This window comes from Nannospalax galili, unplaced genomic scaffold (genome assembly GCF_000622305.1).
Source record: "Nannospalax galili isolate Female #2095 unplaced genomic scaffold, S.galili_v1.0 scaffold1050, whole genome shotgun sequence".
NCBI classification, from domain to species: Eukaryota; Metazoa; Chordata; class Mammalia; order Rodentia; family Spalacidae; genus Nannospalax; species Nannospalax galili.
The window spans coordinates 1,689,353-1,710,815 of record NW_008329037.1 but is presented as its reverse complement, the minus strand read 5'-3'; the positions used below and the strand labels follow the sequence as shown (position 1 = coordinate 1,710,815).

The 21,463-nt window shown below is 42.4% G+C and overlaps 1 protein-coding gene across 15 annotated transcripts in view; it reads left to right on the top strand.

The window, feature by feature from the left end:
• The window catches only part of Map4 (microtubule associated protein 4), a 59,773-nt gene that overhangs the window by 12,715 nt on the left and 25,595 nt on the right, over positions 1–21,463 (top strand). For 7 of the 15 annotated variants that reach the window (XM_029562319.1, XM_029562322.1, XM_029562321.1 and 4 more), the window contains exon 6: positions 369–3,653. The exons of 4 other annotated variants lie outside the window; for them this stretch is intronic. In XM_029562319.1, coding sequence (XP_029418179.1) covers positions 369–3,653 — 3,285 coding nt within the window. Of the gene's footprint in view, positions 1–368; positions 3,654–15,229; positions 16,721–21,463 lie in introns of those variants that run through there. 4 more of the 15 variants (XM_008830806.3, XM_029562338.1, XM_008830802.3 and 1 more) reach the window with 2 other exon arrangements.

The window sequence follows — 21,463 nt, the reverse complement described above, 5'->3', positions numbered from 1 at the left end:
TTCTTTATCTGAGATGATGATCTTTCATAAAACCAGTTAAGGGTGAGAAATGTTTTAGAAAAAGTTTTCCTAAATACATTAATAAATGGTGTAGTAAAAATTGACTAATGGGTCACTAAATAGACTTTCTTTTTAGAAACAGTAACAAGGAATAATATATTGTAAAGATGTTTGAAATTCTTTATCTGAGATGATGATCTTTCATAAAACCAGTTAAGGGTGAGAAATGTTTTAGAAAAAGTTTTCCTAAATACATTAATAAATGGTGTAGTAAAAATTGACTAATGGGTCACTAAATAGACTTTCTTTTTAGAAACAGTAACAAGGAATTTGTTGTTTGGAATTTTAGCCAAGTTCATGTATTGCAGGTACCCCTCCCTCACAAGGCAAACAAGTTTGCAGACCCAGTTACCACAGGTCAGCCCAGCCCAAGCCTGCCGAGGCCCCTTCTAAGTTGCTGGAAGGCTCTCCTTCATTGAAGACTCTTGATGACAATCAGAGCCCCTGCCCTTTTTCTGAGTTGGGTTGGGTTCCTGGTTCATCTTCCTATGGTGAGCGTGGGAACCAAAGGAAAAGTATTCATTCTGACTTCTTGGCACCCCAGAGAGATCATGGCAGGGAAGCCTGGGACACAGAGGGCATGTCAATGATGATGATGAAGAAAAAGAAGAAAAAACCAAAGCAAAAGAGATATCCTCAGTCCCAAGTTGGGGGTCCTTGGGATGATGACATTGCAGAGCCCAAAGGTCATTTGTTTGTAGCTGGGCCCCATAAATCAGATGTTCTTTCTAGCCAGCCTACCCCCAAGGGCACAGAATATGGATTTGTATCCAGAGACAACTTGAAAAGTGATTGTAGAGTTGGTTCAGAGTGCCTCAGAGTTACTTCCTATTCCGAACAAACAAATTCTCAGTCCAAGCTGAGAGTAGAGGAAGAGGGCAGAGGTAGGAAATCACTGCCAGAAAGCCAAGATACGAACTTGCTACAGCAAGAGGAACACAAAGCCCCTACATCTTTCCTCAAGCCTTCTGTGGATACAAGACAGTCAGTGGGTCCTCCCAGTCAAAAAGAACCTCTGACAGAAGTGTCTGTACAGAAAGTGGAAACTCTTCTGGAGACCAGACCCAAAGACGGTTGCTCTGCTGTCCTAAGCCAAGATATTATGAATGGAGTTTCAAAACTTACAACAGCAAAAGTACTACCAAGTTTGATCCCCACTTCAACAGCAAGCAGTCCATTAGAAGATAGTCTAAAAGAAGCAAATAATAAAAGCAAAGTGACTAAACTGCAGGATGTTAAAAATCAGAAAGAGTTCCCAGACAAAGTTAGAGAGGTTAAAGAACTAAAAACAGAGGTATTTCCCAAGCAAAGGGAAGAAATCAGCCTATTTACTTCTCAGGAGCTGAAGGACCAAGTGTTAATGCAGGCTCCTGGGGCAAGGAATGAGACATTCAAGAGAGTGACAGGTGATGGCAGAAGCAGAAAGGGGAGGGGAAGTTCTGGGAAAGTCAGAGCAGGTTCTGGGAGGTTGAGAGGGAAATCTGAGGTGCCATTTCTTCTGGACAGCGAGGATGCAAGGGCTGTTCTGCCAAGTGAGCTAGTTCCGGAAACGAAAAAAAAAGTGACTGCTGTGGATAAGAGAGGAGAGCAAGAGTTGGATTCTTCAAAGCAACCAGGGGCTGTTACTGAACTCACTGAGCCAGTGGCAGTGAGGGTGGACAAAGAGATGACTGCAAGTGTGGAAAGCACCATGCAGGCATTGATTCCTTTGGAAACTGGGTCAGGCTTGACTCAGACTTCCGATGCTAGGATAGAAAGAGGAGCTGAAGTTAAAAATACGGGTAAGGAAGGGAAGTACCCTTGGGTGGATCATGAGTCAACTCCCTGGATCTCTGAAAAGCCTAAAAAGAAAGGCAATGAAGGCAGAAACAAAAAGTTTAAAAATAATTATCCTGTACAGCCTACCAGAATGGGGGGCAAGGAGGAAATTGTCAACCCACCTTTCGTAGAGAAGGACAGTGATACCGGTACTATTAGCCTTAAAAACAGAGAATTAGGACAAAATTTCCCAAAACCACATGATCCTATTTTCTTACATACATCACATACACCCACTGTGGAAGTCCTTGACAGAAAGAATAAAAATGTTGAAGCTAATTCTGTTGATCTTGGTGTTCTTGAGGGGAATAAAAAAAACACAATCAAGGACACTGCTATTACTGAACCAGCTGTCAAAGCGACAGATGTGAGCTCCCAAAACCAAATCCAGGGGGCAGGATTTATTCCCTCGGTAGTATCTGAGAAGAACAAGAGAGGTGCAGCCAAGCGACACGCTGCAGTGGCTGACAAACCCAATAAAAGGAGTAATGATGAGAAATGTAAAGAGGCTAAAAGTAGTTTTCCTGAGGAGCACATTCTGGAGATTAAGACAGATACTGCAAAAATACATATTCCCATGGAAACCACAGGAGACCACAGAATTGAAGTAATGGGCTATGTGGATGAAAATAGAAATATTGCATTTACCTGTCCGAGAACACCATCAGGGCCAATAAATAAGTCAGCTCCCCTAGAGGTTGTGGAATCAGCAGACTGTGAAACACTGTCCACTCCTACTTCTCAGGTAATAAAGAAAGGTGATTCCTTACCAGACACCTGTACAAAAAATGAGCAAGAGAGAGTTCCAGACCAGATTTCCAGATTATTAGTGGAAGATACCTACAACAAAGATGGAGTCCCAGGTCAGGAAAGACCAGCAATTCCCTCTTCTGTTAAGCCTTCTAGCACAGAACGAGTTGCTGTGACTTTTACAGAAGGTACAGAAAAGGTTAACAGTTACGGAGATCACTGTCTTAAGAATAAAGGCAAGCTTGATGATCACAGGAAAAATAAAGTAGGGGTAATCAATGAAGGGCATGAGGTCAGAGAATCTGAGTCGGTGCACCATGTGGCCTCTAAGCATACAGTACAGCAGGTCACCGAGCCATCCAAAGAACACTTTCTTCCTGGAATGCCCACAGAAAACCAGAGCCTGCCAGGAGAGGTCAGAGTCCTAGATACACATGCAGATAATGGTGCTTTGCCAGCATCTCTAGTGAACAAAGAAAAGGGAACTAAGAGAGATTCTGCCCCAGTTCAAAACCCTGACCTGGGAAGTAAAGCACAGAAGCTTAGTTTATGTGAGTATCAAAATGTGAAAGAGAGAGATTCCAAGAGCCCACATAGTTTGGATAATAAGGTAGATACAACTCTTTGGCCTCTAAAAAATGAAAAGGAAAAAATGAAAGAAATCAGTCTGCCTTGTGAAGTCACAAAATTGGAATCTGTTCCCATGCTCACACCAGCACTGCTGTCGGATTTCTCATGTGGCAGTGTTGAGGGCCCTCCTTCAGCGGTGGAAGATAAGCTAGTAGTGACTGCTTCCGAAGATCATCAAGTCCCAGAACTCAAAGACAGTATTGTGGAAGCACCTCAGAAACTAACAGAAAAGTCTGAATTGGAGACACTGGATGAAAGAAAGAAAAAAGATAAAAGCAGAATGGCAGAGCCAGTGAAAGGCTACATGAGACCTACCAAGTCCCGGGGACTTACTCCACTTTTGCCAAAGTTCACAAGCCAGGAAAGAGACAAATCCAGGCTGCTCAAGTCCAGTGGTATGAACCTGTGATGGGGAAATATGTGTGCTTGTGACTTTTGAGTCAGCATCAAAAAAAAAAGCCAACAGCTTGTGCCTTGGTTCCATCTAGACTATAATCATCCTTGTTAACCATTGGTTTGTTGGCATGAAAACCCATAACTACCCCTTACATGTTTTCTGCAGCGAAGGCATGCCTTGTGTCCAGCTTGAGGAGGCTGGTGACTTGGTTGCATGTGTTTTTACCCAGCACTGAACCTCGAGTTTTATTGGAAGTTGGGGGTGCGGGGAAGAGCCTATTGCAATCATATTTTTTTTTTATTGTGCTTCCTCTGTGTAAAGTTTAGGCAAAGCATCAATCACTATTTTGTATAATGATTCAAATCAGCAGGAAAGAAAATACTTCATCTAGCTAAATATATGAGAGTTGCTTTATTTATTTTTGGTTTTAGTATGTAAATAGCTTGAGCTGGGGAGAATAAATATCCAGATTGCTTTTAGATCAAATGAAAATGATCTGCGTTCTTCTTAGGAAATAGTAGCTTCAGACTAGCATTGGTAGACATAGACTTGGTGTTTCTCATGGTAAGAAATGATCTCTCGGGGATATAGCTCCATTTACAGTTTTGGTTCTAGTCTGTTCATGAAACAGTACATAAAACTTGCTTATGTTGACTTTCTCCTAATTTTGTCCATTGGGACTCTAAAGTCAAGCAATTGGAATGAGATTGAGATGATTCTTTTAAGATTTAGCTTTTAGTCTCCTCTCCTCCCCCCAAGAAGTACACACCTAGTCATGGCCTCCCTGAACCTAACCTTCAACACATATTGCCTTGCCCTGGAGGGTTTTTGTAGCCTACAAGCAATGCTCTTAACCAGCTTGCATGATACAGCTACTAACTTTATAAATTTAAAAACAACAAAAACACCAGTTTGCCTTAGCTAAATTGCTGGTAGACTTTTGCAAAGGCTTCATTATAGGGCTGTGTTCTGCATGGTATAGACTTGTTCTTGTGTGGGGGAAGCTCGTGCTATGCAAGAATGTGCACCTGGTTTGGAATACTTGCTGTGTGAGTAAAGGGTGTATCTGGGATTTTCATCGAAAATTTTCCTTCCCTTCACTCCCCTGGTAAAAACAGAAAATGGAAGTATACCAGTGTGGAGAGCATTCCAGAAGTCTCCCAAGTTCTTTAGTTTCAGTTTCTAGGCTAGTTGTTTAGTTTTATCAGTGATCAAAAGAACAGGTAAATTCTGTGAAAACCTAACCAGAATTTCCAAATAAATGTTCAGTGTTTCCAGAGAATTCTGGAAAGCAGATTTGTTCTTAAGCAGGAGTTTCAGAACTTTCTAGACTCTGCAATTGTCAGACCAGGCCCAGAATCCTGTGTTAAGAGTCAGCGTGTTTTTTACTAGTTAAAAGATATTACAAGCTGGGTGTGGTGGTGCACGCCTGTAGTCCCAGCACTTGGGAAGCAGAGACAGGCAGATCTCTGTGAGTTTGTGAGTTCAAGGCCGGCCTGGTCTACATAGTGAGTTCCAGGATAGCTGGGGCCACAAGGACACCCTGCTTCAAAAAGACAAAAAAAAAAAATTACAGAGCTGAGCTCTCTGGGGTACATCTATAATGCTAGTTAGCACTTGGGAGGTGGATTTAGGAGGAGCAAGAGTTCAAAGCCAACCTGGACTACATGAAACCCTATCTCAAAAAAAAATGTTATAGGGGCTGGAGAGATGGCTCAATGGTTAAGAGCACTGGCTGCTCTTCCAGAGGATCCACATTCAGTTCCCAGCACCCACATGGCAGCTAGCAACCCTCTTTAATGCCAGTTCCAGGGGATCTGGCACCCTCTCTGACCTCTGTGGCCGTTGTACACACAAGGTGCACTTACATACATGCAGGTAAAACATTCATACACATAAAATAAAAATAAATAAATTGTTTTAAAAAATGCTATTAAGTTGTGTATAGTGGGAGACAGAAGCAGGTGAATCTGAGTTCAAGGTCAGCCTGGTCTACATAGTGAGTTCCAGGTCAGCCAGGGCTACAGAGTGTGACACTGTCTCAAACAAAACAAAATAAAAGGCTTTTGTTTTGTTTTTGCTTATTTTTTTCCGGTCTTTTTGACACAGGGTCTCCCTATAGCCCTAGCTAGCCTAGAACTCACTATGTAGACCAGGCTGGCCTTGAACTCATAGAGATCCGCCTGCCTCTGCCTCTCAAGTGCTGGGACTACAGGCATGCGCCACCACGCCCGGCCTAAAAGTTATTATTTTTAATATATTAACACATTTACAAGGTACAAAGGAATATGTAGTAAAATTAAGTCTATTTTCTTCCATTAAATAATTGCAAATTTTTCCTTTTCAGATGTAACTGATTTTAACAGTATTATCATATAATTATAATATTCTAAACAAGTTTTGCTTAAGAATGATGACATATGGGCTGGAGAGATGGCACAGCCATTGAAGGCTAAGGCTAACAACATAAACATTAAAGAAGAATGGCATGCACATTTCTTGATACCATATAAATGAGAAATGACATACTGATATGTCATTATGTTTTATTATTATTTTTATTTTATGTGTATGTGTGTATTGCCTGCATGTAGGTAAATGCATCTGTGTCGTGCAATGCCTGCGGAGGTCAGAAGAGGCTGTCAGATTTCCTGGGACTGGAGTTACAGACAGTTGTTAGCTGCCATGTGGGTGTTGGGATTCAAACCCAAGTCTTCTGCAAGAACAACCACTGTTCTTAACCACGGAGCCATCTCTCCAGCCCCATATATCTTGCTTTTTAAGATTTAACAGTTTTAGGGGGCTGAAGAGGTAGCGCAGAAGTTAAGAACTCTGACTGTTCTTGCAGAAGACCCAGGTTCAAATCCCAGCACCCACATGGCAGCTAACGAATATCTGTAACTCCAGTTCTGTGGGATCCAACAGTCTCTTCTGTCCTCTGTGGGCATTGCACAACACGGGTATGCTTACCTACATGTAGGCAATACATGTATACACATAAAAATAAAATATTTTTTAAAAGATTTAACAGTTTTAAAGGAAAGCTTTATAACTCACTGCAAAAAAAATGCAGCCCCTTTTATTTTTATTTATGTGTATGCGTGTGTGCGTGTTTGTATGCATTTGTGTACAGGTGCCCGTGGAGGCCAGAAGGTGTCAGATCCCCTGGTACTGCAGTTACAGGTGATTGTTAGCCATCTGATGTGTGTGCTAGGAACCGAACCCAGGTCCTCTGCAAGAATAATAAGTGTTCATAACCACTGAGCCATCTCTCCAGCCCCTTAATATTTTTTTAAGGCTAGGTCTCACTCCATATCCCTGAATGTTCTGGACTCTATGACTAGGATGGCCTAACGCTTGCTGCAGTCCTCTTTCTTCTGCCTCCTGAGTGCTGGGATTAAAGGCCTACACCACCACTCCTGGCTCCAAATAAATATTTTTAATTAAAAAATAGTACTTACCATGTAGCGAAGAGTGAATATTCTACCAGGTTACACATAGATTATCTTTAAAAGCTTCAGTCTTTTATAGGCGCCTAACAAGGTTAAGTTTACATAGATAGGAAAGTGGCAGAGGTAGAATTTGAACTCAGGTCCTTTTGATGCTGAGGCAGTCTTCATTCTTGCCTCAGAAGAATGTCGTAGAAATCGTAGGCATTTAAAAAAAAATGAAGTTTGACAATTAGTAACTATTTTTATTTTCATATCTAACCATAGCTCTTTTGCAGCTGGGAAAGAAACATCATGAGGATTAGTTTAGTTTAGGACTAGAATCTGCCTTTGACCTGTCTGGTATTCTCCACACCAAGTCTATATGGCCCCTTGATGTATTCTTCCTCGTACCTAGCAGCGTTTGTCATATGTGTGATGCCTTAAAGATATCTTGTAAATTAGACAAGAAATGCCTTCTACTAATCTTACTCACTTTGGAAATGAGGAATGTGAACATATTGCCAAGGTTTCTTCTAGCCTCTTGTTTTCTCTTTTTACGTTTTCATGATACCTTCAAGTTTAAGGAAACTTGAGCAGGTTTCTTATTGTTCTAGGCAGGGAAGATGAGTGGAGGTACTTGAGAAACCACCCTGAGTTCGGAAAAGGACTTGTATGTGGCAGTTTTTTTATAGAGGGAAGCACATGTTGGAAAGGACCTTCCATACTGAGTTGTAGTGTCTACTCCTTGTTAGTTGTTTCCCTGGGAACCAAGCAGAGCTGAGTGACAGTGCACTTGGGGCGATAGTACTGTGGGTGGGACAGTTGGGGATCCCTATAGATAGGCCCTTCCTTTGCCATGCTGAACCCTGTCCTTCTTTCTCTCTGGCTTCATTTCTTTTACTTCAGTTTGCTTGAGCTCACCAACTGTTTTCCAGCAGCTGGGAATGTCAGTTTATGGTAGGAAATTGTCGTGGTGTGAAACTTGAAGTAATTTATAAACCCAAAATCTTAACAGTTTCAAGGCCCTTATACATAAATAAAATATGCTCAGCAAATTGGAAGAAAAAAAAAAGAAGAAGAAGAAAACGCTGTAGTCTTAGGAGTTGCCACTCTCACAACTAGTGCAGCATGGTTTGGTGTCTTAACAGGTGTGCCTTGTGAAGTGCCCACCTCACTGCTTCCCTACTTCACCTCTTTCAGACTGGTTTTCTGGGAGTTTTAAGACAGAGTCTTGCTGTATAGCACAGATTGGCCTTTACCTTGATATCTCCCTCTGCCTCTACCTCTCAAGTGCTGAGAGTATGGGTTTTTTGCTACTATGTCCAGTTTGACTATTTTATTAGTGTATTAATGAAATTTACTGGGATTCTGCCTGTCACACATCTAAAAATAATACCAGTTATTGAAATTTACTTTGCCCAACACTATTGATTGTTTTAATGAGACCTCATCTCACTCTGCCTGACTGGAGACCAGGCCCTCCCAAGTGCTAGGATTAAAGGTGTTGACCACCACCCCAGCTTTATACCTTTAACCCTTAAACAATCCTGTCTAGTTAGCTGATATTGCTATCACCTTGTTTGAGAGAGAACATCTACTTATTTTGATTATCCTGGATGGATGGATGGATGGATGGATGGATGGATGGATGGATGGATGGATGGATGGGGTTTGAACTCAAGGCCTTACATGCATATAGTCTACCCCTGAACTAATAATTTCAAAGCTATATCTCTCCTTGCAAAGGATAGAGTTCTTTTGTTTGTTTTTTTCCTCCCTTGTATTGAGGATTGAAGCCTGGCCATCACATATTCAAGGCAAGCACATCACTGAGCTACCCTGTTTTTGTTCTCTTTTGGTTTGGTTTGTTTGTTTTGTTTGTTTAAGACTGGGTCTGCTGTAGCTGCGGCTGGCCTTGATCTCACAGAGATCTGTCTATCTCTGCTGGGATCAAAGGCCTACACCACTATGGCTAGCTTATCTAACCTGTTTATTATTTTTATTTTATTATTTTTAAAAATGTTTTTATTATTCTTATGCGTGTATTGCCTGCATGTATGTAAGTGCACCCATGTTGTATAATGCGCACAGAGGTCAGAGAGAGCATCAAATTCCCCTGGAACTGGAGTTACCGATGGTTTTTAGTCGCCATCTCTCCAGCCCTATACTTTTTTTGAGACAGGGTCACCCTGTTGCCCCAGCTGGCCTGGAACTCGCTTTGTAGAGCAGGCTGGCATTAAATTCACAGAGATCCACCTGCCTCTGCCTCCCAAGTGCTAGAATTGAAGGCGTGCACCACCATGCCCAGCAATACCCTATTTTTGAAAGGAAGTTTTTCCTTCATTCACATTCTCTCCTCTCCCGTCCTCTCCCCTCCCCTCCCCTTCCTTCCCCTTCCTCTTTCTCTCTCTCTCTCTCTCTCTCTGTCTTTTTTTGAGACATCTCCCTGCAGGCCAGCTGGAGCTACAGGGAGACCCTGTCTCCAAAAGACCAAAATTAAAATAAGATAAAATAAGAAGATGAACAGTTAAAGGGGACTTTAATTTGTATTTTTCCCTATGATGACACATCCACTGAAAGCAGATCATCTCATCTGTGAACAGATTCAAAGTTTTTTCCCCCTCCTTTCTTTTTGAAAGTGGTATTCTGTTCAGTAATGATGGTGATTTATGGGAATTTACATAAAATCTCATTATTGAATAAACCTTACCTGTTAATTTGCAAATAATGGACATACAATCTGATTTGGGTTCCCCCCCCCTCCTTTCCTCTCATTCATTCATCTAACATATCAAGTGAGGTTATTCCCACATTCTAAAAATAGATAATAAAAGATATTCTCAGGGCTGGAGAGATGGCTCAGTGGTTAAGAACACTGAATGCTCTTGCAGAGGACCCAAGTTTGATTTCCTAGCACCCACATGGGCAGCTAACAACCATCTGTAACTCCAGTTCTAGGGGATTGATGCCCTCTTCTGACCTCCTTGGGCATTGCACAACATGATTGCACTTATACACATACACTTATAACATGTAAAATAATTTTTTTTTTCTTTTTGAGACAGAGTCTCCCTGTAGCCCCAGCTGACCTGGAACTCACTATGTAGACCAGATTAGCCTCAAACTCACAGAGATCCACCTGCCTCTCTGCCTTGCTGGGATTAAAGGCATGCACCACCATACCCGGCAATAAAACATTTTTTTAAAAGATATTCTCTATTCTTCAAGATATTCCAGAACAGAAAGATAAACACATTAACATTAGACTAGTAGGAAGAGTTTGAGCTATGTGCTCTGGAAATAAAGAGCAGAAAGGTACTGTTTTCCTTCTACAAAAGCAAGAGTTCTGGGATATGAGTGGATCAGGAAGTGCAGCTATGAAGTTTGCTTAACAAAGCATGCCAGGGACTAGCTTGTGTGGTGGCATAGTGGCATGCAGTCAGATGGGATATTTGAGAAATAGCAATCTTTGTGATGCAACTAGCAGATAAGTCATTTGGAACCAGTGAGATCCATGAAGCCTTTGGAGATGAGATTAAGGAGAAGAAGATAACATCTAAAGGCTCCTGGGAGTCTTGAGCGCCTACATACAAAGGGGCTTCAATTTATACTGGGAGCCAGTGGTGGACGGGGCTATTTACTATATGGTTTTAGTTAGGTCATTTATTTTCTTTTGGTAGGAGGCCATGGGAAAGTCAGTATTTTGCTTAAGAACAAAGACCTAAAATTTCCAAGTTGTGCTTCTTGGTAGATTTTTCATTTATAGCATTTTAATGCTTTGAGCTTACATAAATCAGATTTCTAACTTCAGAGTTTTTTTTATTCTGTCTGTTCACTTTCCATCTCTTGAATGTTAATCAGGAAAAATCATGATGTTCTTGAGTTGAACATGTACTAAAAATGTTCTTAGAATTCAGAAAAATATGGTTTAAGTTTGGTTTCACATATAAATATATATATATATATATATGTATAGTCACTGTTTACATCCAGGTAAGAAAACATATTGTAACTTCTCCACCCTCAGCTTGAATTAGTAAAGAGTGTCATCAGTCATTGTAATTAGTAGAATTATGAACTTTCATTGTAATGATAATTTATTAGAATGTTTTCCTGGAGACAATAATAGAACAGTTGGTCAATCTGGAGTGTAGCGTTGCCTTGGTAACTAATGAGCATGCAGACAAACCAGTGATGGAGAATACAAAAAACCAAGGCCCCAAACAGGTTAATACTAGTTCCAGGCACAAAAACAGAAACATCTGCTGGTACATCTGACTGTACCAAAGCCCTTGGAGGCTTGACAAATCATTATGAATTTGACCAGTCTTAGAAACTACCTTGTAACCAGACTCAGAGAAATTGGTGTACTTTAATCAGACTTTGAATAAAATAGAACCTCAAAATCATTTACCCAGACAGCATTCCAAATTACCAGTTCTTGGACTGGGGCTAGGGCTAGGGCTCTTAGTAGTATAGCACTGGATTTGAGGCCCTGGGTTTAATTTCCAGTATTGAAGAAAGGGGGGGGGGCGGGATCAGTAGCTCTTGGGAGGGACTGAAAGCGGCTTCAGTGATAGGAGGAGTTAGGTCAAATGGTACAGAGAGCTTTGTTGAAGAAATCCACCCATTCTTCCACTAAGATCTTTTATAAGAGGCTATTTTCTGTGTGTCCAACTCTGTGTTGGTCACCCACATGATCAGATATGAACAGGTCGTATACCTGCCTTTTAGAAATTCTCAGGAAAAGGCTTGTAAACATTACCCTGCAGGCTGTGGTGACGCACACCTTTAATCCCAGTGCTCTGAGGCAGAGGCAAGGATCTCTGTGAGTTCAAGGCCAGCCTGGTCTGCATAGTGAGTTCTGGGCCACGGGACTACAAGGAGATTCTGTCTCAAAAAGACCTAAATAAATAAATAAACACCATATAGTGTATGAATCCTTAAGAAGGGGAAGAGTTTTGTGAAATTCCGAAGGACCAGCAAGTTTGAGGCTATCGTGTTCTCATGAGATTTTTTCCTAAATAAACACAATTAGAAGTATTTTTCTTCACTAATTAAACATTAAAATGGAGAACCAGAGCCAAGCATGATGGTACATGCCTGTCATCCCAGCACTTGGAAGACTTAAGGAAGATAAGAGGTAGAAGTCAGCCTAGGCTACACAGCAATACACAGTCTCCAAAGTAAGTAAGTCGGCGCTGAAGAGATGATTCAGTGGTTAAGAACACTGACTACTGTTGCCGAGGGCCAGGATTCGAGCCCCAGCACCCATTTGGCAGCTAACAACTGTCCATAACTCCAGTTCCAGGGGATCTGACACCTTCTTCTGACCTTCACGGGCATTGCACAACATGGGTGAACATATAGGCAATATACTCATATAGACATGATCAGAAAAGAGGGCCTGCAGACAGAAGGTCTAGTTAAGGAAAGTTTCCTGGTCTGGACATCTGAAATCTCTTTACGTTTTAGACCAAAGATAAACAATCTTGATTTGTGCCTCTTTGTTCCCTAAAAACAGTATTTAAAACTGAAAGCAGCTTAGTGGAGTGGCAGAGGCAGAAGAATAACCCCAAGTTCTTGAGGCTGACCTGGTCTGCCCACAAGACACTGTCTCAAAAAGCTACAAAAGGCCTGCAAGCAAATCATTAAATTGATGACAGATAATGTTTTAAAAAACCAAAACGAGAGCTAGAGAGATGGCTGCTCTTGCAGAAGACCCAGATTTGGTTCCCAGCACCCACATGGCAGTTAACAACCATCCTAAGTCCAGTTCCAGGGGATCCAACACCCTTTTCTGACCTCTGTGGACACTGCATGACAGGTGCACTTACACACATGCGAGCAGTACACTCAATACACATAAATAATAAATCAAAACTAAGACCTGTTTCTTTAAAAATTTTATTACATTGTTTTTATTTTGTATGCATGTGTGTATACACGGGCACATTATGCTATGGCAAGCATAGGAAGGTGAGAAGACAGATTATGAGAGTCTCTTCTACCATGTGGGTCCCAAGGATTGAACTTAGGTTATCAGGCTTGGCAGCAAGCACCTTTACCTGCTTGAGCCATCTTGCCAGCCCACTTTCTCTTTTCCTTTCTTTTTTTTTTTTCTTTTTCAGATAGGGTCTTGCTCTGTTTCCTAGGCTAGCTTTGAACTCCTGGTTTCATGTGACCCTCCTACTTCAGCTTTCTGAGAAACTAGGACTCCAGGCATCAGTTTGCCTCTTAGAGTAAGTCATTCTTTGGATTCTTGATAGAATATTTCATAGTATCCTATGTTAGTACAGGCAGTGACTTAAAAACTAAACAAAAATAGGCTTTGTTTCAAATAGATCATAACATTCTTACAGTGTAAGGTGGGGCTTTTTGTTTTTCAGGAATTTTGTTGTATGTATTATGGATTGCTCAGTCCTAAAAGTACCATTTGTAAGCTGCAAAGGATCATTTGCACTAAACTGAAGCAGTAGACTCTAGTGGGCAGGAAAAGGTCCAAGCCACAAATTGGCCCCTGAGTCTAGAGGTCAGAGGAAGATGAACTGTCATCAGCATGTTTTCATAGGCCCTGGGAAGAACTGGTGTAGGAGGGAGCACCCTGCTCATTCTTGAACCAAGAGGAAAGGGAGCAGGAATAAAAGCATTCATATGTTGGAATGAGCTGTTTTTGTTTGTTTGGGTTTGGGTTTGGGTTTTTGAGACAGGGTCGCTAAATATCCCTGGTAGGTCTAAAACTCCTTATGTAGAACAGGCAGCTGCAAACTCACAGAGATCTACCTGCCTCTATCTCCTAGTGCTGGAACTAAAGACATATGCCACCACACCTGTCCACAGTTTGGTTTTTTGTTTGTTTTTCTCTTGGGGGGAGTCTTTTTAAGACAGGGTCTCCCTGTGGCCCCAGCTGGCCTGGAACTCGCTATGTTGACCAGGGTGGCCTAGAACTCACAGAAGATCTGCCTGCTTCTGCCTCCCGAGTGCTGGAATTAAAGGCATGCATGACTGTGCCTGGCTTGTTTTTATTTTTTACAGAAATAGAAATAGATTTATTTTATCTTGGTGAGGTGGTACATGCCTTTAACCCCAGCAATCAGGAGGCAAAGGCAGATGGATCTCTCTGAGATGGAGGTCAACCTGGTGTACATAATGAGGTGGGCCTACAGGGAGACCCTGTCTCAAAAAAACAAAAATAGGGACTGGAGAGGTTGCTCAGCAGTTAAGAGCATTGGCTGTTCTTTCAGAGGACCCCTGTTACGTTCTCAGCACCCGCCTAGTGGCTAACAGCTGTCCATAACTCCAGTTCCAAGGAATCCAACACCCTTTTCTGACCCTCTATGGGCATTGCATAACACAGGTGCACTTATGTACATTCAGGCAATACACTCATACACATACAATAAAAATAATAAAATATTTTTTTTAAAAAACAAAATTAATAAATAAAATATGGTAAGAAATAGAGAAGGCAGGGAAAGTACTCCTAAGAGTGGGAGTGGGCTAGTGAGCTAAAAGACAGGGGCATGCCCAAAAGCCCCAAGTTACTTTCTGAATGAATTTGATAAGTTGCTGTGACAGCATCCCACTCTTCCTCTAAGAAATGAATGCCTGCAATTCTGGTATTACATTAAGGTGTTTTCTTTTTAAGTGAAAATTGGAGCAATTTCTTGGAATCATTATTCTTCAAGGGTTACAGCTGGGGATTGGCAAATGAGCCTTACTTATTTTTAAAACAGTTTTTTGAGTGGGTGCGTTCAGCAGGCTAGGCATAGACTCACTTAAGTGAATGTGTGGGTACACATGTATCTATATCAGTGAAAGCTGAAATAATTACTACCTTTGGTGCCTGGATTGGCATTGTTCCCTATTTTAACTTGCAGGGCTGAACAGAGGGCTAGCTAGTGGGAAATCGTACTTATAGATTAACTGTGGCAGTCTTTCTTTTTCCGTTCATTTTTCCTTCTTTTCCGTTCATTTTTCCTTCTTTTCACACCTGGTAAATACAGTTAGCACCCAGCTGCTTAAGGAGGAAGGGGGATTTGGAGAAATACAAATCTGTACCATGAATACTGGGAAGTTGCTGTGATGTCACTGCAAGCTCTGTGTGAACGTAGGTGGTGTTAGAGCTCCAGGAGTGAGAGGGGGAGAGCAGGGGAAGAGACGATGTCACTCCCAGACAAGCAGCCAGCTTCTCTCACTGCTGCGTACGACCAGCTCTGTAAAGGCAACCCTGCAGAGTGCCGAATGGACTCCCCAAAAGAGATCAGTCAGACGGGATTCGAGTGGCAGAGGACAGAGGGCAAACTGAATGAAATCAGGCTGAATGTCAGTATGGATGGGCAACTGAAAGACGGGCTTGTGAAGAATGCCAGCTTCCTGGAGCAGAATAAGCTCTGCTTTTTTGAGGGGAAGCTAGACAAAGAACTCAGCATTGAAGAGCCGAACAAGGCATACCAAGCAACCTCTGATCACCTTGAGAGCAGGTATGTGATTTCAGAAACCTGCCATCCCTCGGAGGGGAACTCAGTACACCAGAAGACAGCTGAGTTCCATCTGGGACTCACAGAGGACCAAGACAAAGCCACTACAGTTCAGGGGAAGGTGGCAGGGAAGAGTGGACTAGAAACCAAGGGCCGGCCATATCTGAATTTTCCTGTGGCTGCTGACATCCCCACCCAGTATGGTAAGGAGCAGGAAACCAGTGTTTGGAACCCTAACTTTCATTCAGTGACTCAGAGCTCTCAGGTCTCAAGGGCAGCAACTCCAGGAAAGGAGGAGAATGGCCTCATCCCTGGCTCCCCAGTGATCTCGGTGGTGAATAACTCTGGGCAGCTTAACTGTGAGTTCCCACTACTGGTGGCTATCACCCACCCAATCCCTACTATTGAGCATTCACCCACCACCATTCCACCAATCACTATGGTGGAGTTCACCCAGGAAAATTTGAAAGCAGGCTCTCACAACAGAGGCCAGGGTAACGGGTTGGAGAAATTGAGTTCCACTGAGGAGGGGGGTGCTATGTTCGACCAAGCCCCCCAGCAGAAGAAGGCCATGCGTAGGGCCCTCTCTGAGTGTTCTCGCCTCTCAGTGCCCCCAGCTTTGAACCTTGCAGATAAGTATCCTGAACTCCCTGCCCAAGAGGAACTTCCTTCTGACCTGCTGCCTCCCATCACTAGCCCCATGCCAAGTCCTATGCCCAGGAAGCTGGGAGTGCCTGCCATAAGGCGCTCCATGACAGTGGCTGAAGAACAGTCAACTAGCTGCAGATTGAGTCCCAGAGAACTGCCCATCCTGTCTGCTACAGAGGTACCTCCTGTCAACTGCGAGGAACCAGTGGCCAAGAAGAGAGAAGAACTGACACATTTCAGCAATAACAGCAGCAACAGCTCTGGGAAGAAGGAACTTGGCACTGCTGGGTTATATCTCTGTAGTAAGCTGGAGCAGATCCCCGAAGGAAGCAGCAAGGATAAAGGACAGGAAGATACTAGTGAGACCAGAGTTGATTCATGCCCGTTAGTCTACCAGGGAGGCGAGAAACAGCCAGGACAGGCGGCTCTGGCAGGGAAGAAAGAAATTGAGGTCATTGCAACCCAGAGCACTCCATCGTTTCTATGTGAAGAGACCCCACATGATGGTATGTTTCTAAATTTTGCCTCCATGGGGAACAAGCAGACAGTAAGGAAGGAGCCATAGATTACTGACAGGAGCACCAGGCTGCTTGTTTCTGCTGGGGTCTGGAACTGCCTGAAGGAAAGCTTTATTCCCATGTATTGGAAGGTTGCTGGGAGTGAGGCAAAAAAGAGAACAAAGTGAATCTGGCTGGGTTGACCTGAATGCCTGCTGGTGTGACAGATAGTGTAGACTGATGATGTGGCTGGCTGAATTGGCAATGGGTGGAGCCAGGAGTGTGGGCATTAAAAATTAGAGTCCCTTCCTTAACCTCTTGTCACCTTCTCTGCCGCATCCCCCATCTTCCCACCCCTCCACTCTTATTGATGAATCAATGATTCTTGAGCTCTAAACCATCCCATTGCCATTGATTGATTTACTTGCTTGAAAAAAAAATTGCTTTGTGTAGATTCACAATGGGTTTATCAGCCTTACCTCCCCTTTTAAGTTGCACAGTCAGTCTGAGTGGAAGTTGTTTTCCGTTTTGCTTTGGACAATGTTTTACTTTTTGTTCAAGCTGAAAAAAGAGCCTTTGATAGCTGGCTATTTAATATTCTTCCCCTGTCCTTCATGTTTGACCCAATCATGCTGTTAGTTTTCTCTTTCTGTGTGCGTCTAGAGGATTTGTGGGAAGAAGAAGAAAGGAAAAGCAGGGAGGAAAGAGATTGCAACCCAATAAAGGGCTAAGTGCTGCTGTCTTTGTGGCTGCCTTCTTCGCTGTCCCTCCAGGCCCTTTCTTTCTTTCCTTCCTCATCCCCATCTCCAAGCCCCCACAGCTGGTATTGTCAGTGATCTAAAAATGCTTGTTTTTCCTGAGTCCAGTTTGAGCACAAAGGGCCATGATTTGAAAGGGGTTAATGGGGATTTAATGGGGATTTAAAACATGTTTTATTGTTGTTGTTTTTTTAAGTCTTTTTCTGGGAACTGTTCTCTGTATTCTCTTCAGTGCATTTTAATGAAATGATTTTGCTCTCTTTTTTTTTGAAAATAAGAAAAATGCTTTTCTAGGTGAGCAATGGGTAGAAGAGGACCCTTGAAAGCTGGCAGTGTTGGTTTTGTCTTTTAGTTATGTACATGCATGTCTGTTTTTGTGTCTGTGTACACACGCAAGCACATGCCATGGCTCTCATGTGGAGTCAGAACAACTTGGTAAAGTAAGTTCTCGCCTTGCACCTTTGTATGGATTCTGGGGATTAGACAGGTTGTCAGGCTTGCATAGCAACCCCTTTTACCCCCATGAGCCGTCTTGACAGAATGTTGGCAGGTGTTTTTGTTTTGATTTGGATTTTGTTTTCATTTTAAATGGGATAGGCAGAGAAGCTTGCATTCCTCTTTAGTTTCTTAGGATATCTAGATCATAAGAATCCAGGTGTCCTGGACTATTGCTTGCTTATAGCAGTTGCAGAGCTTAAAAGATTCTTATAGATAGGATTCAGTATGTGACAGGCTGGCTTTGAATTTGTAATCATCCTTCCTCAATCAAACCTGGCTAAGTCAGTGACTATGAAGATTTTCATTTGTTCCAAAATAGGTTCCTTCTGGTTCACACTAACAGAAATTTATGCTGCTAGAAAAAAATTTCAAATATATTTCAAACAAATCCACTGGCCTGGTAAATGTCTAAATGCTGACTGTGCCAAACACTGCATAGCTAAACTATATTCATTGATTAACATGCCTACCATTTGCCAGGTGTTTTCTGGGCACTGGAATTGTCCTTGTTCTTAAGCAGTTTATCATCTACTTAAGCGAAGGTTGGATGTCGGGGAATGGGATTTGAGCCTGGTCCTTGGAAACAAGCTTGCTAACTGTGCAGAGGAAATATCTTTTTTTAAAAAAAAAAAAAAAAAGGAGGGATGGGTTAGCCAGGCGTGGTGTCGCACACCTTTAATCCCAGCACTCGGGAGGCAGAGACAGGCGGATCTCTGTGAGTTCCAGGACAGCTGGGGCTACAGGGAGACCCTGTCTCAAAAAGACCGGAAAAAAAAAAAAAGGCGGGGGAGGGTATGTTTGTGCACTCCTATGAACGAGGTTTGAAATGGATGCTGGGTATGGGAGCACATGCCTTTAATCCCAGCATGTCAGGTAATATGAAACAGAAAGATTGTTAAGGGAGTTCAAGAACAGCCTGTGTTACAGAGTGATAGCCTATGGAAATTAAAAAGGGAAACAAACAAAAAGGTTCAAACCAGGACTCTGGAGAGATAACTCAGTACACTTTTTTTTTTTGGGGGGGGGGGTCTTCTTGAGACAGGATCTCCCTGTAGTCCCACCTGACCTGAAACTCGCTATGTAGACCAGACTGGCCTTGAACTCAACAGAGATCCTGCCTCTATCCCCTGAGTGCTGGGATCAAAGGTGTGCGCCACCACTCCAGCAACTCACTCATTTTTAAGAAGCACTTACAGACAAGACAGAGCAGAATGTCATGGAATCCATTTCTAGGAACTACAGCCAGGCTGTGGCTAACATGTGTCTCCTGGAATCTGCTTTTCCCTGCTCATAAACTTCATTTTTCCCCTTTGCAAATTGCTTTTTTCTTTGTCTTCTTTTTGCTTCTTTATGAGACTGTTCTGCCCAAAATACAACAGTATTGGGGTGCCATGGTTTGTGCTCCTTAGTCAGCTTTGTGCTTAACTGTAGTTTCCCTTTCTCAGTGTGTATTAGAGAGTAAATGATTCTAAACTCACCTACACCCTTCATCCAGAGAAGAGACTGTGAGATGAGCAAACATTCCGAAGTCATCTGTTTATAGGTTGGAAAAAAAAATAGTAGAACATCATCTAGAGATGGATATCCATTCTTACTAAGTTTCAAATCCACCACTGAGGAATTTCAACTATCTCTTACTGTGTTCCTAACAATCTTGTTGCCTGCCGATGTCAACAAATAAAGTAGCCCAAGGTCAGCTTTGGAAAGATACATCTGTTCCTATTAGGTAGGACAAACTGGAAGAGGTCCAAGTATCTGTAATTGGCAAGCCTGTAATTCTAGCAGTTCAAGAGGCTGATACAGGAAGAATGCAAATGCAAGATCAACCTGGACTGCAAGAGTAAATTGAAGTTAGGCTAGCTTAGGCAACTTAGTGAGATGCTGTCTCAAAATTTAAAAAAATCCAGAAAATGAATTGCATATAACAGAACATGCCCTAGAAAAGCCTCCAGTATACAAACATGAGAAAAGACCAGTACTATGTAAATTTAACCCTAAAGGATCAAGAGTCCATGTGGTACACAACTGTTTCACCAACTTGCTAGCCCACTTCACTCTAAAGATTGTCTATCCCTATTTCTATCCCTCCAAGAAGGAGGGTGCTGAGAATTTGCCTCAGTGATTAGATGTTTCCATAGCACTTGTGAGGCCCTGGGTTCAATCCCCTGTACATCAAATTGGGAAACAAAACACCTGTAATTGGAAACTGGATGTAGTGGTATGAAAAGGACTGGGGGAAGTAGTGCTGCGAAAGTGAAGCCTGGCTTTCTGAGCAAATAGTGCAAACACTGGAAGGCTCCACAGGACAGGCTTATGGAAGAGTTAGGAGTTCTGTTTCAGACATTGTTTTACAAAACTGGGAAGAACTTTGCCCAGTGGTCTTGGTATGTACCCCTGATGCGAGGAGGGTGAGGGTTGCATCTGGGAGGGAGGCAGCAGTTGAAGCTTCTATACCAACAAGTGTATTTGTTTTTGTTTTTGTTTTTAATTTTTTTTTAATTTATTATTTTTATTTTATGTGTATGCATGTATTGCCTGCATGTAAGTGTACCCGTGTCGTGCAATGCCCATGGAGGTCAGAAAAGGCTGTTGGATCCCCTGGGACTGGAGTTATGTTAGCTGTCATGTGGGTGCTGGGATTTGAACAAGAACAACCAGTGTTCTTAACCTCTGAGCCATCTCTCCAGCCCCAACAAGTGTATTTGTACAGATGGAGGTGCTACTAAGTGTGAATGTTGTTCACTGCAAAGCCCTGAGCCTGTGATAGGGCCAATGACTAGAAGTCACACAGTGGTGAGCTCTTCCTTTAACTTGCTGTAGAAAAGAAACATCACCAAACTTTGATAGTTGCTGGGTTTGCTTTTTTGTTTTTTTTCCTTTACATTTTTAAACTAATCTAATTTCAGTGTTTAAACTAAAACTGCATATGGCTCAGACATCAAAAAAGTACAAAAACATTCTACATTAGAAAACCTCCTACCAAGATAAGAGTATATTGAGTCAGCTTTTTTCTCCTCCTCTATAAATACAATTATATATTCAAGGAATAATTTTTAATAGAGGTAGAAGGAAGATTGAGTAAGGAACCTTAGGACTTAAAGAATGACAGGGCAGTAAGCCCCCAGTGACATTTCTTTTTATCTTTGCTATACCCAAGAGGCCTGCAAATCTGTAATTCAACCACCCCGCCCCCCCTGGGCCAGGAAGGGCTGGTGAGATGGTTCAGCCAGTAAAGACATTTGCTGCCAAGTCTGAAGGCTTGGGTTCAATCTCTGGACTCACATGATGGAAAGAACAGATACAACTGACCCCAACAGTGCACACTATGACAGTGCCCACACACACACATGGTGGGGGGGCGGATTATAATAAGGACCAGGAAAGGGAAGCCTAGCAAAAACCTAGTCGTGAACCCTCTTTTCTACCTATACCCAACCTTAGGTAGTCTGCTTGTAGATACCTACCTGTCATTAGAGCTCATGGCCAATTGTACCCT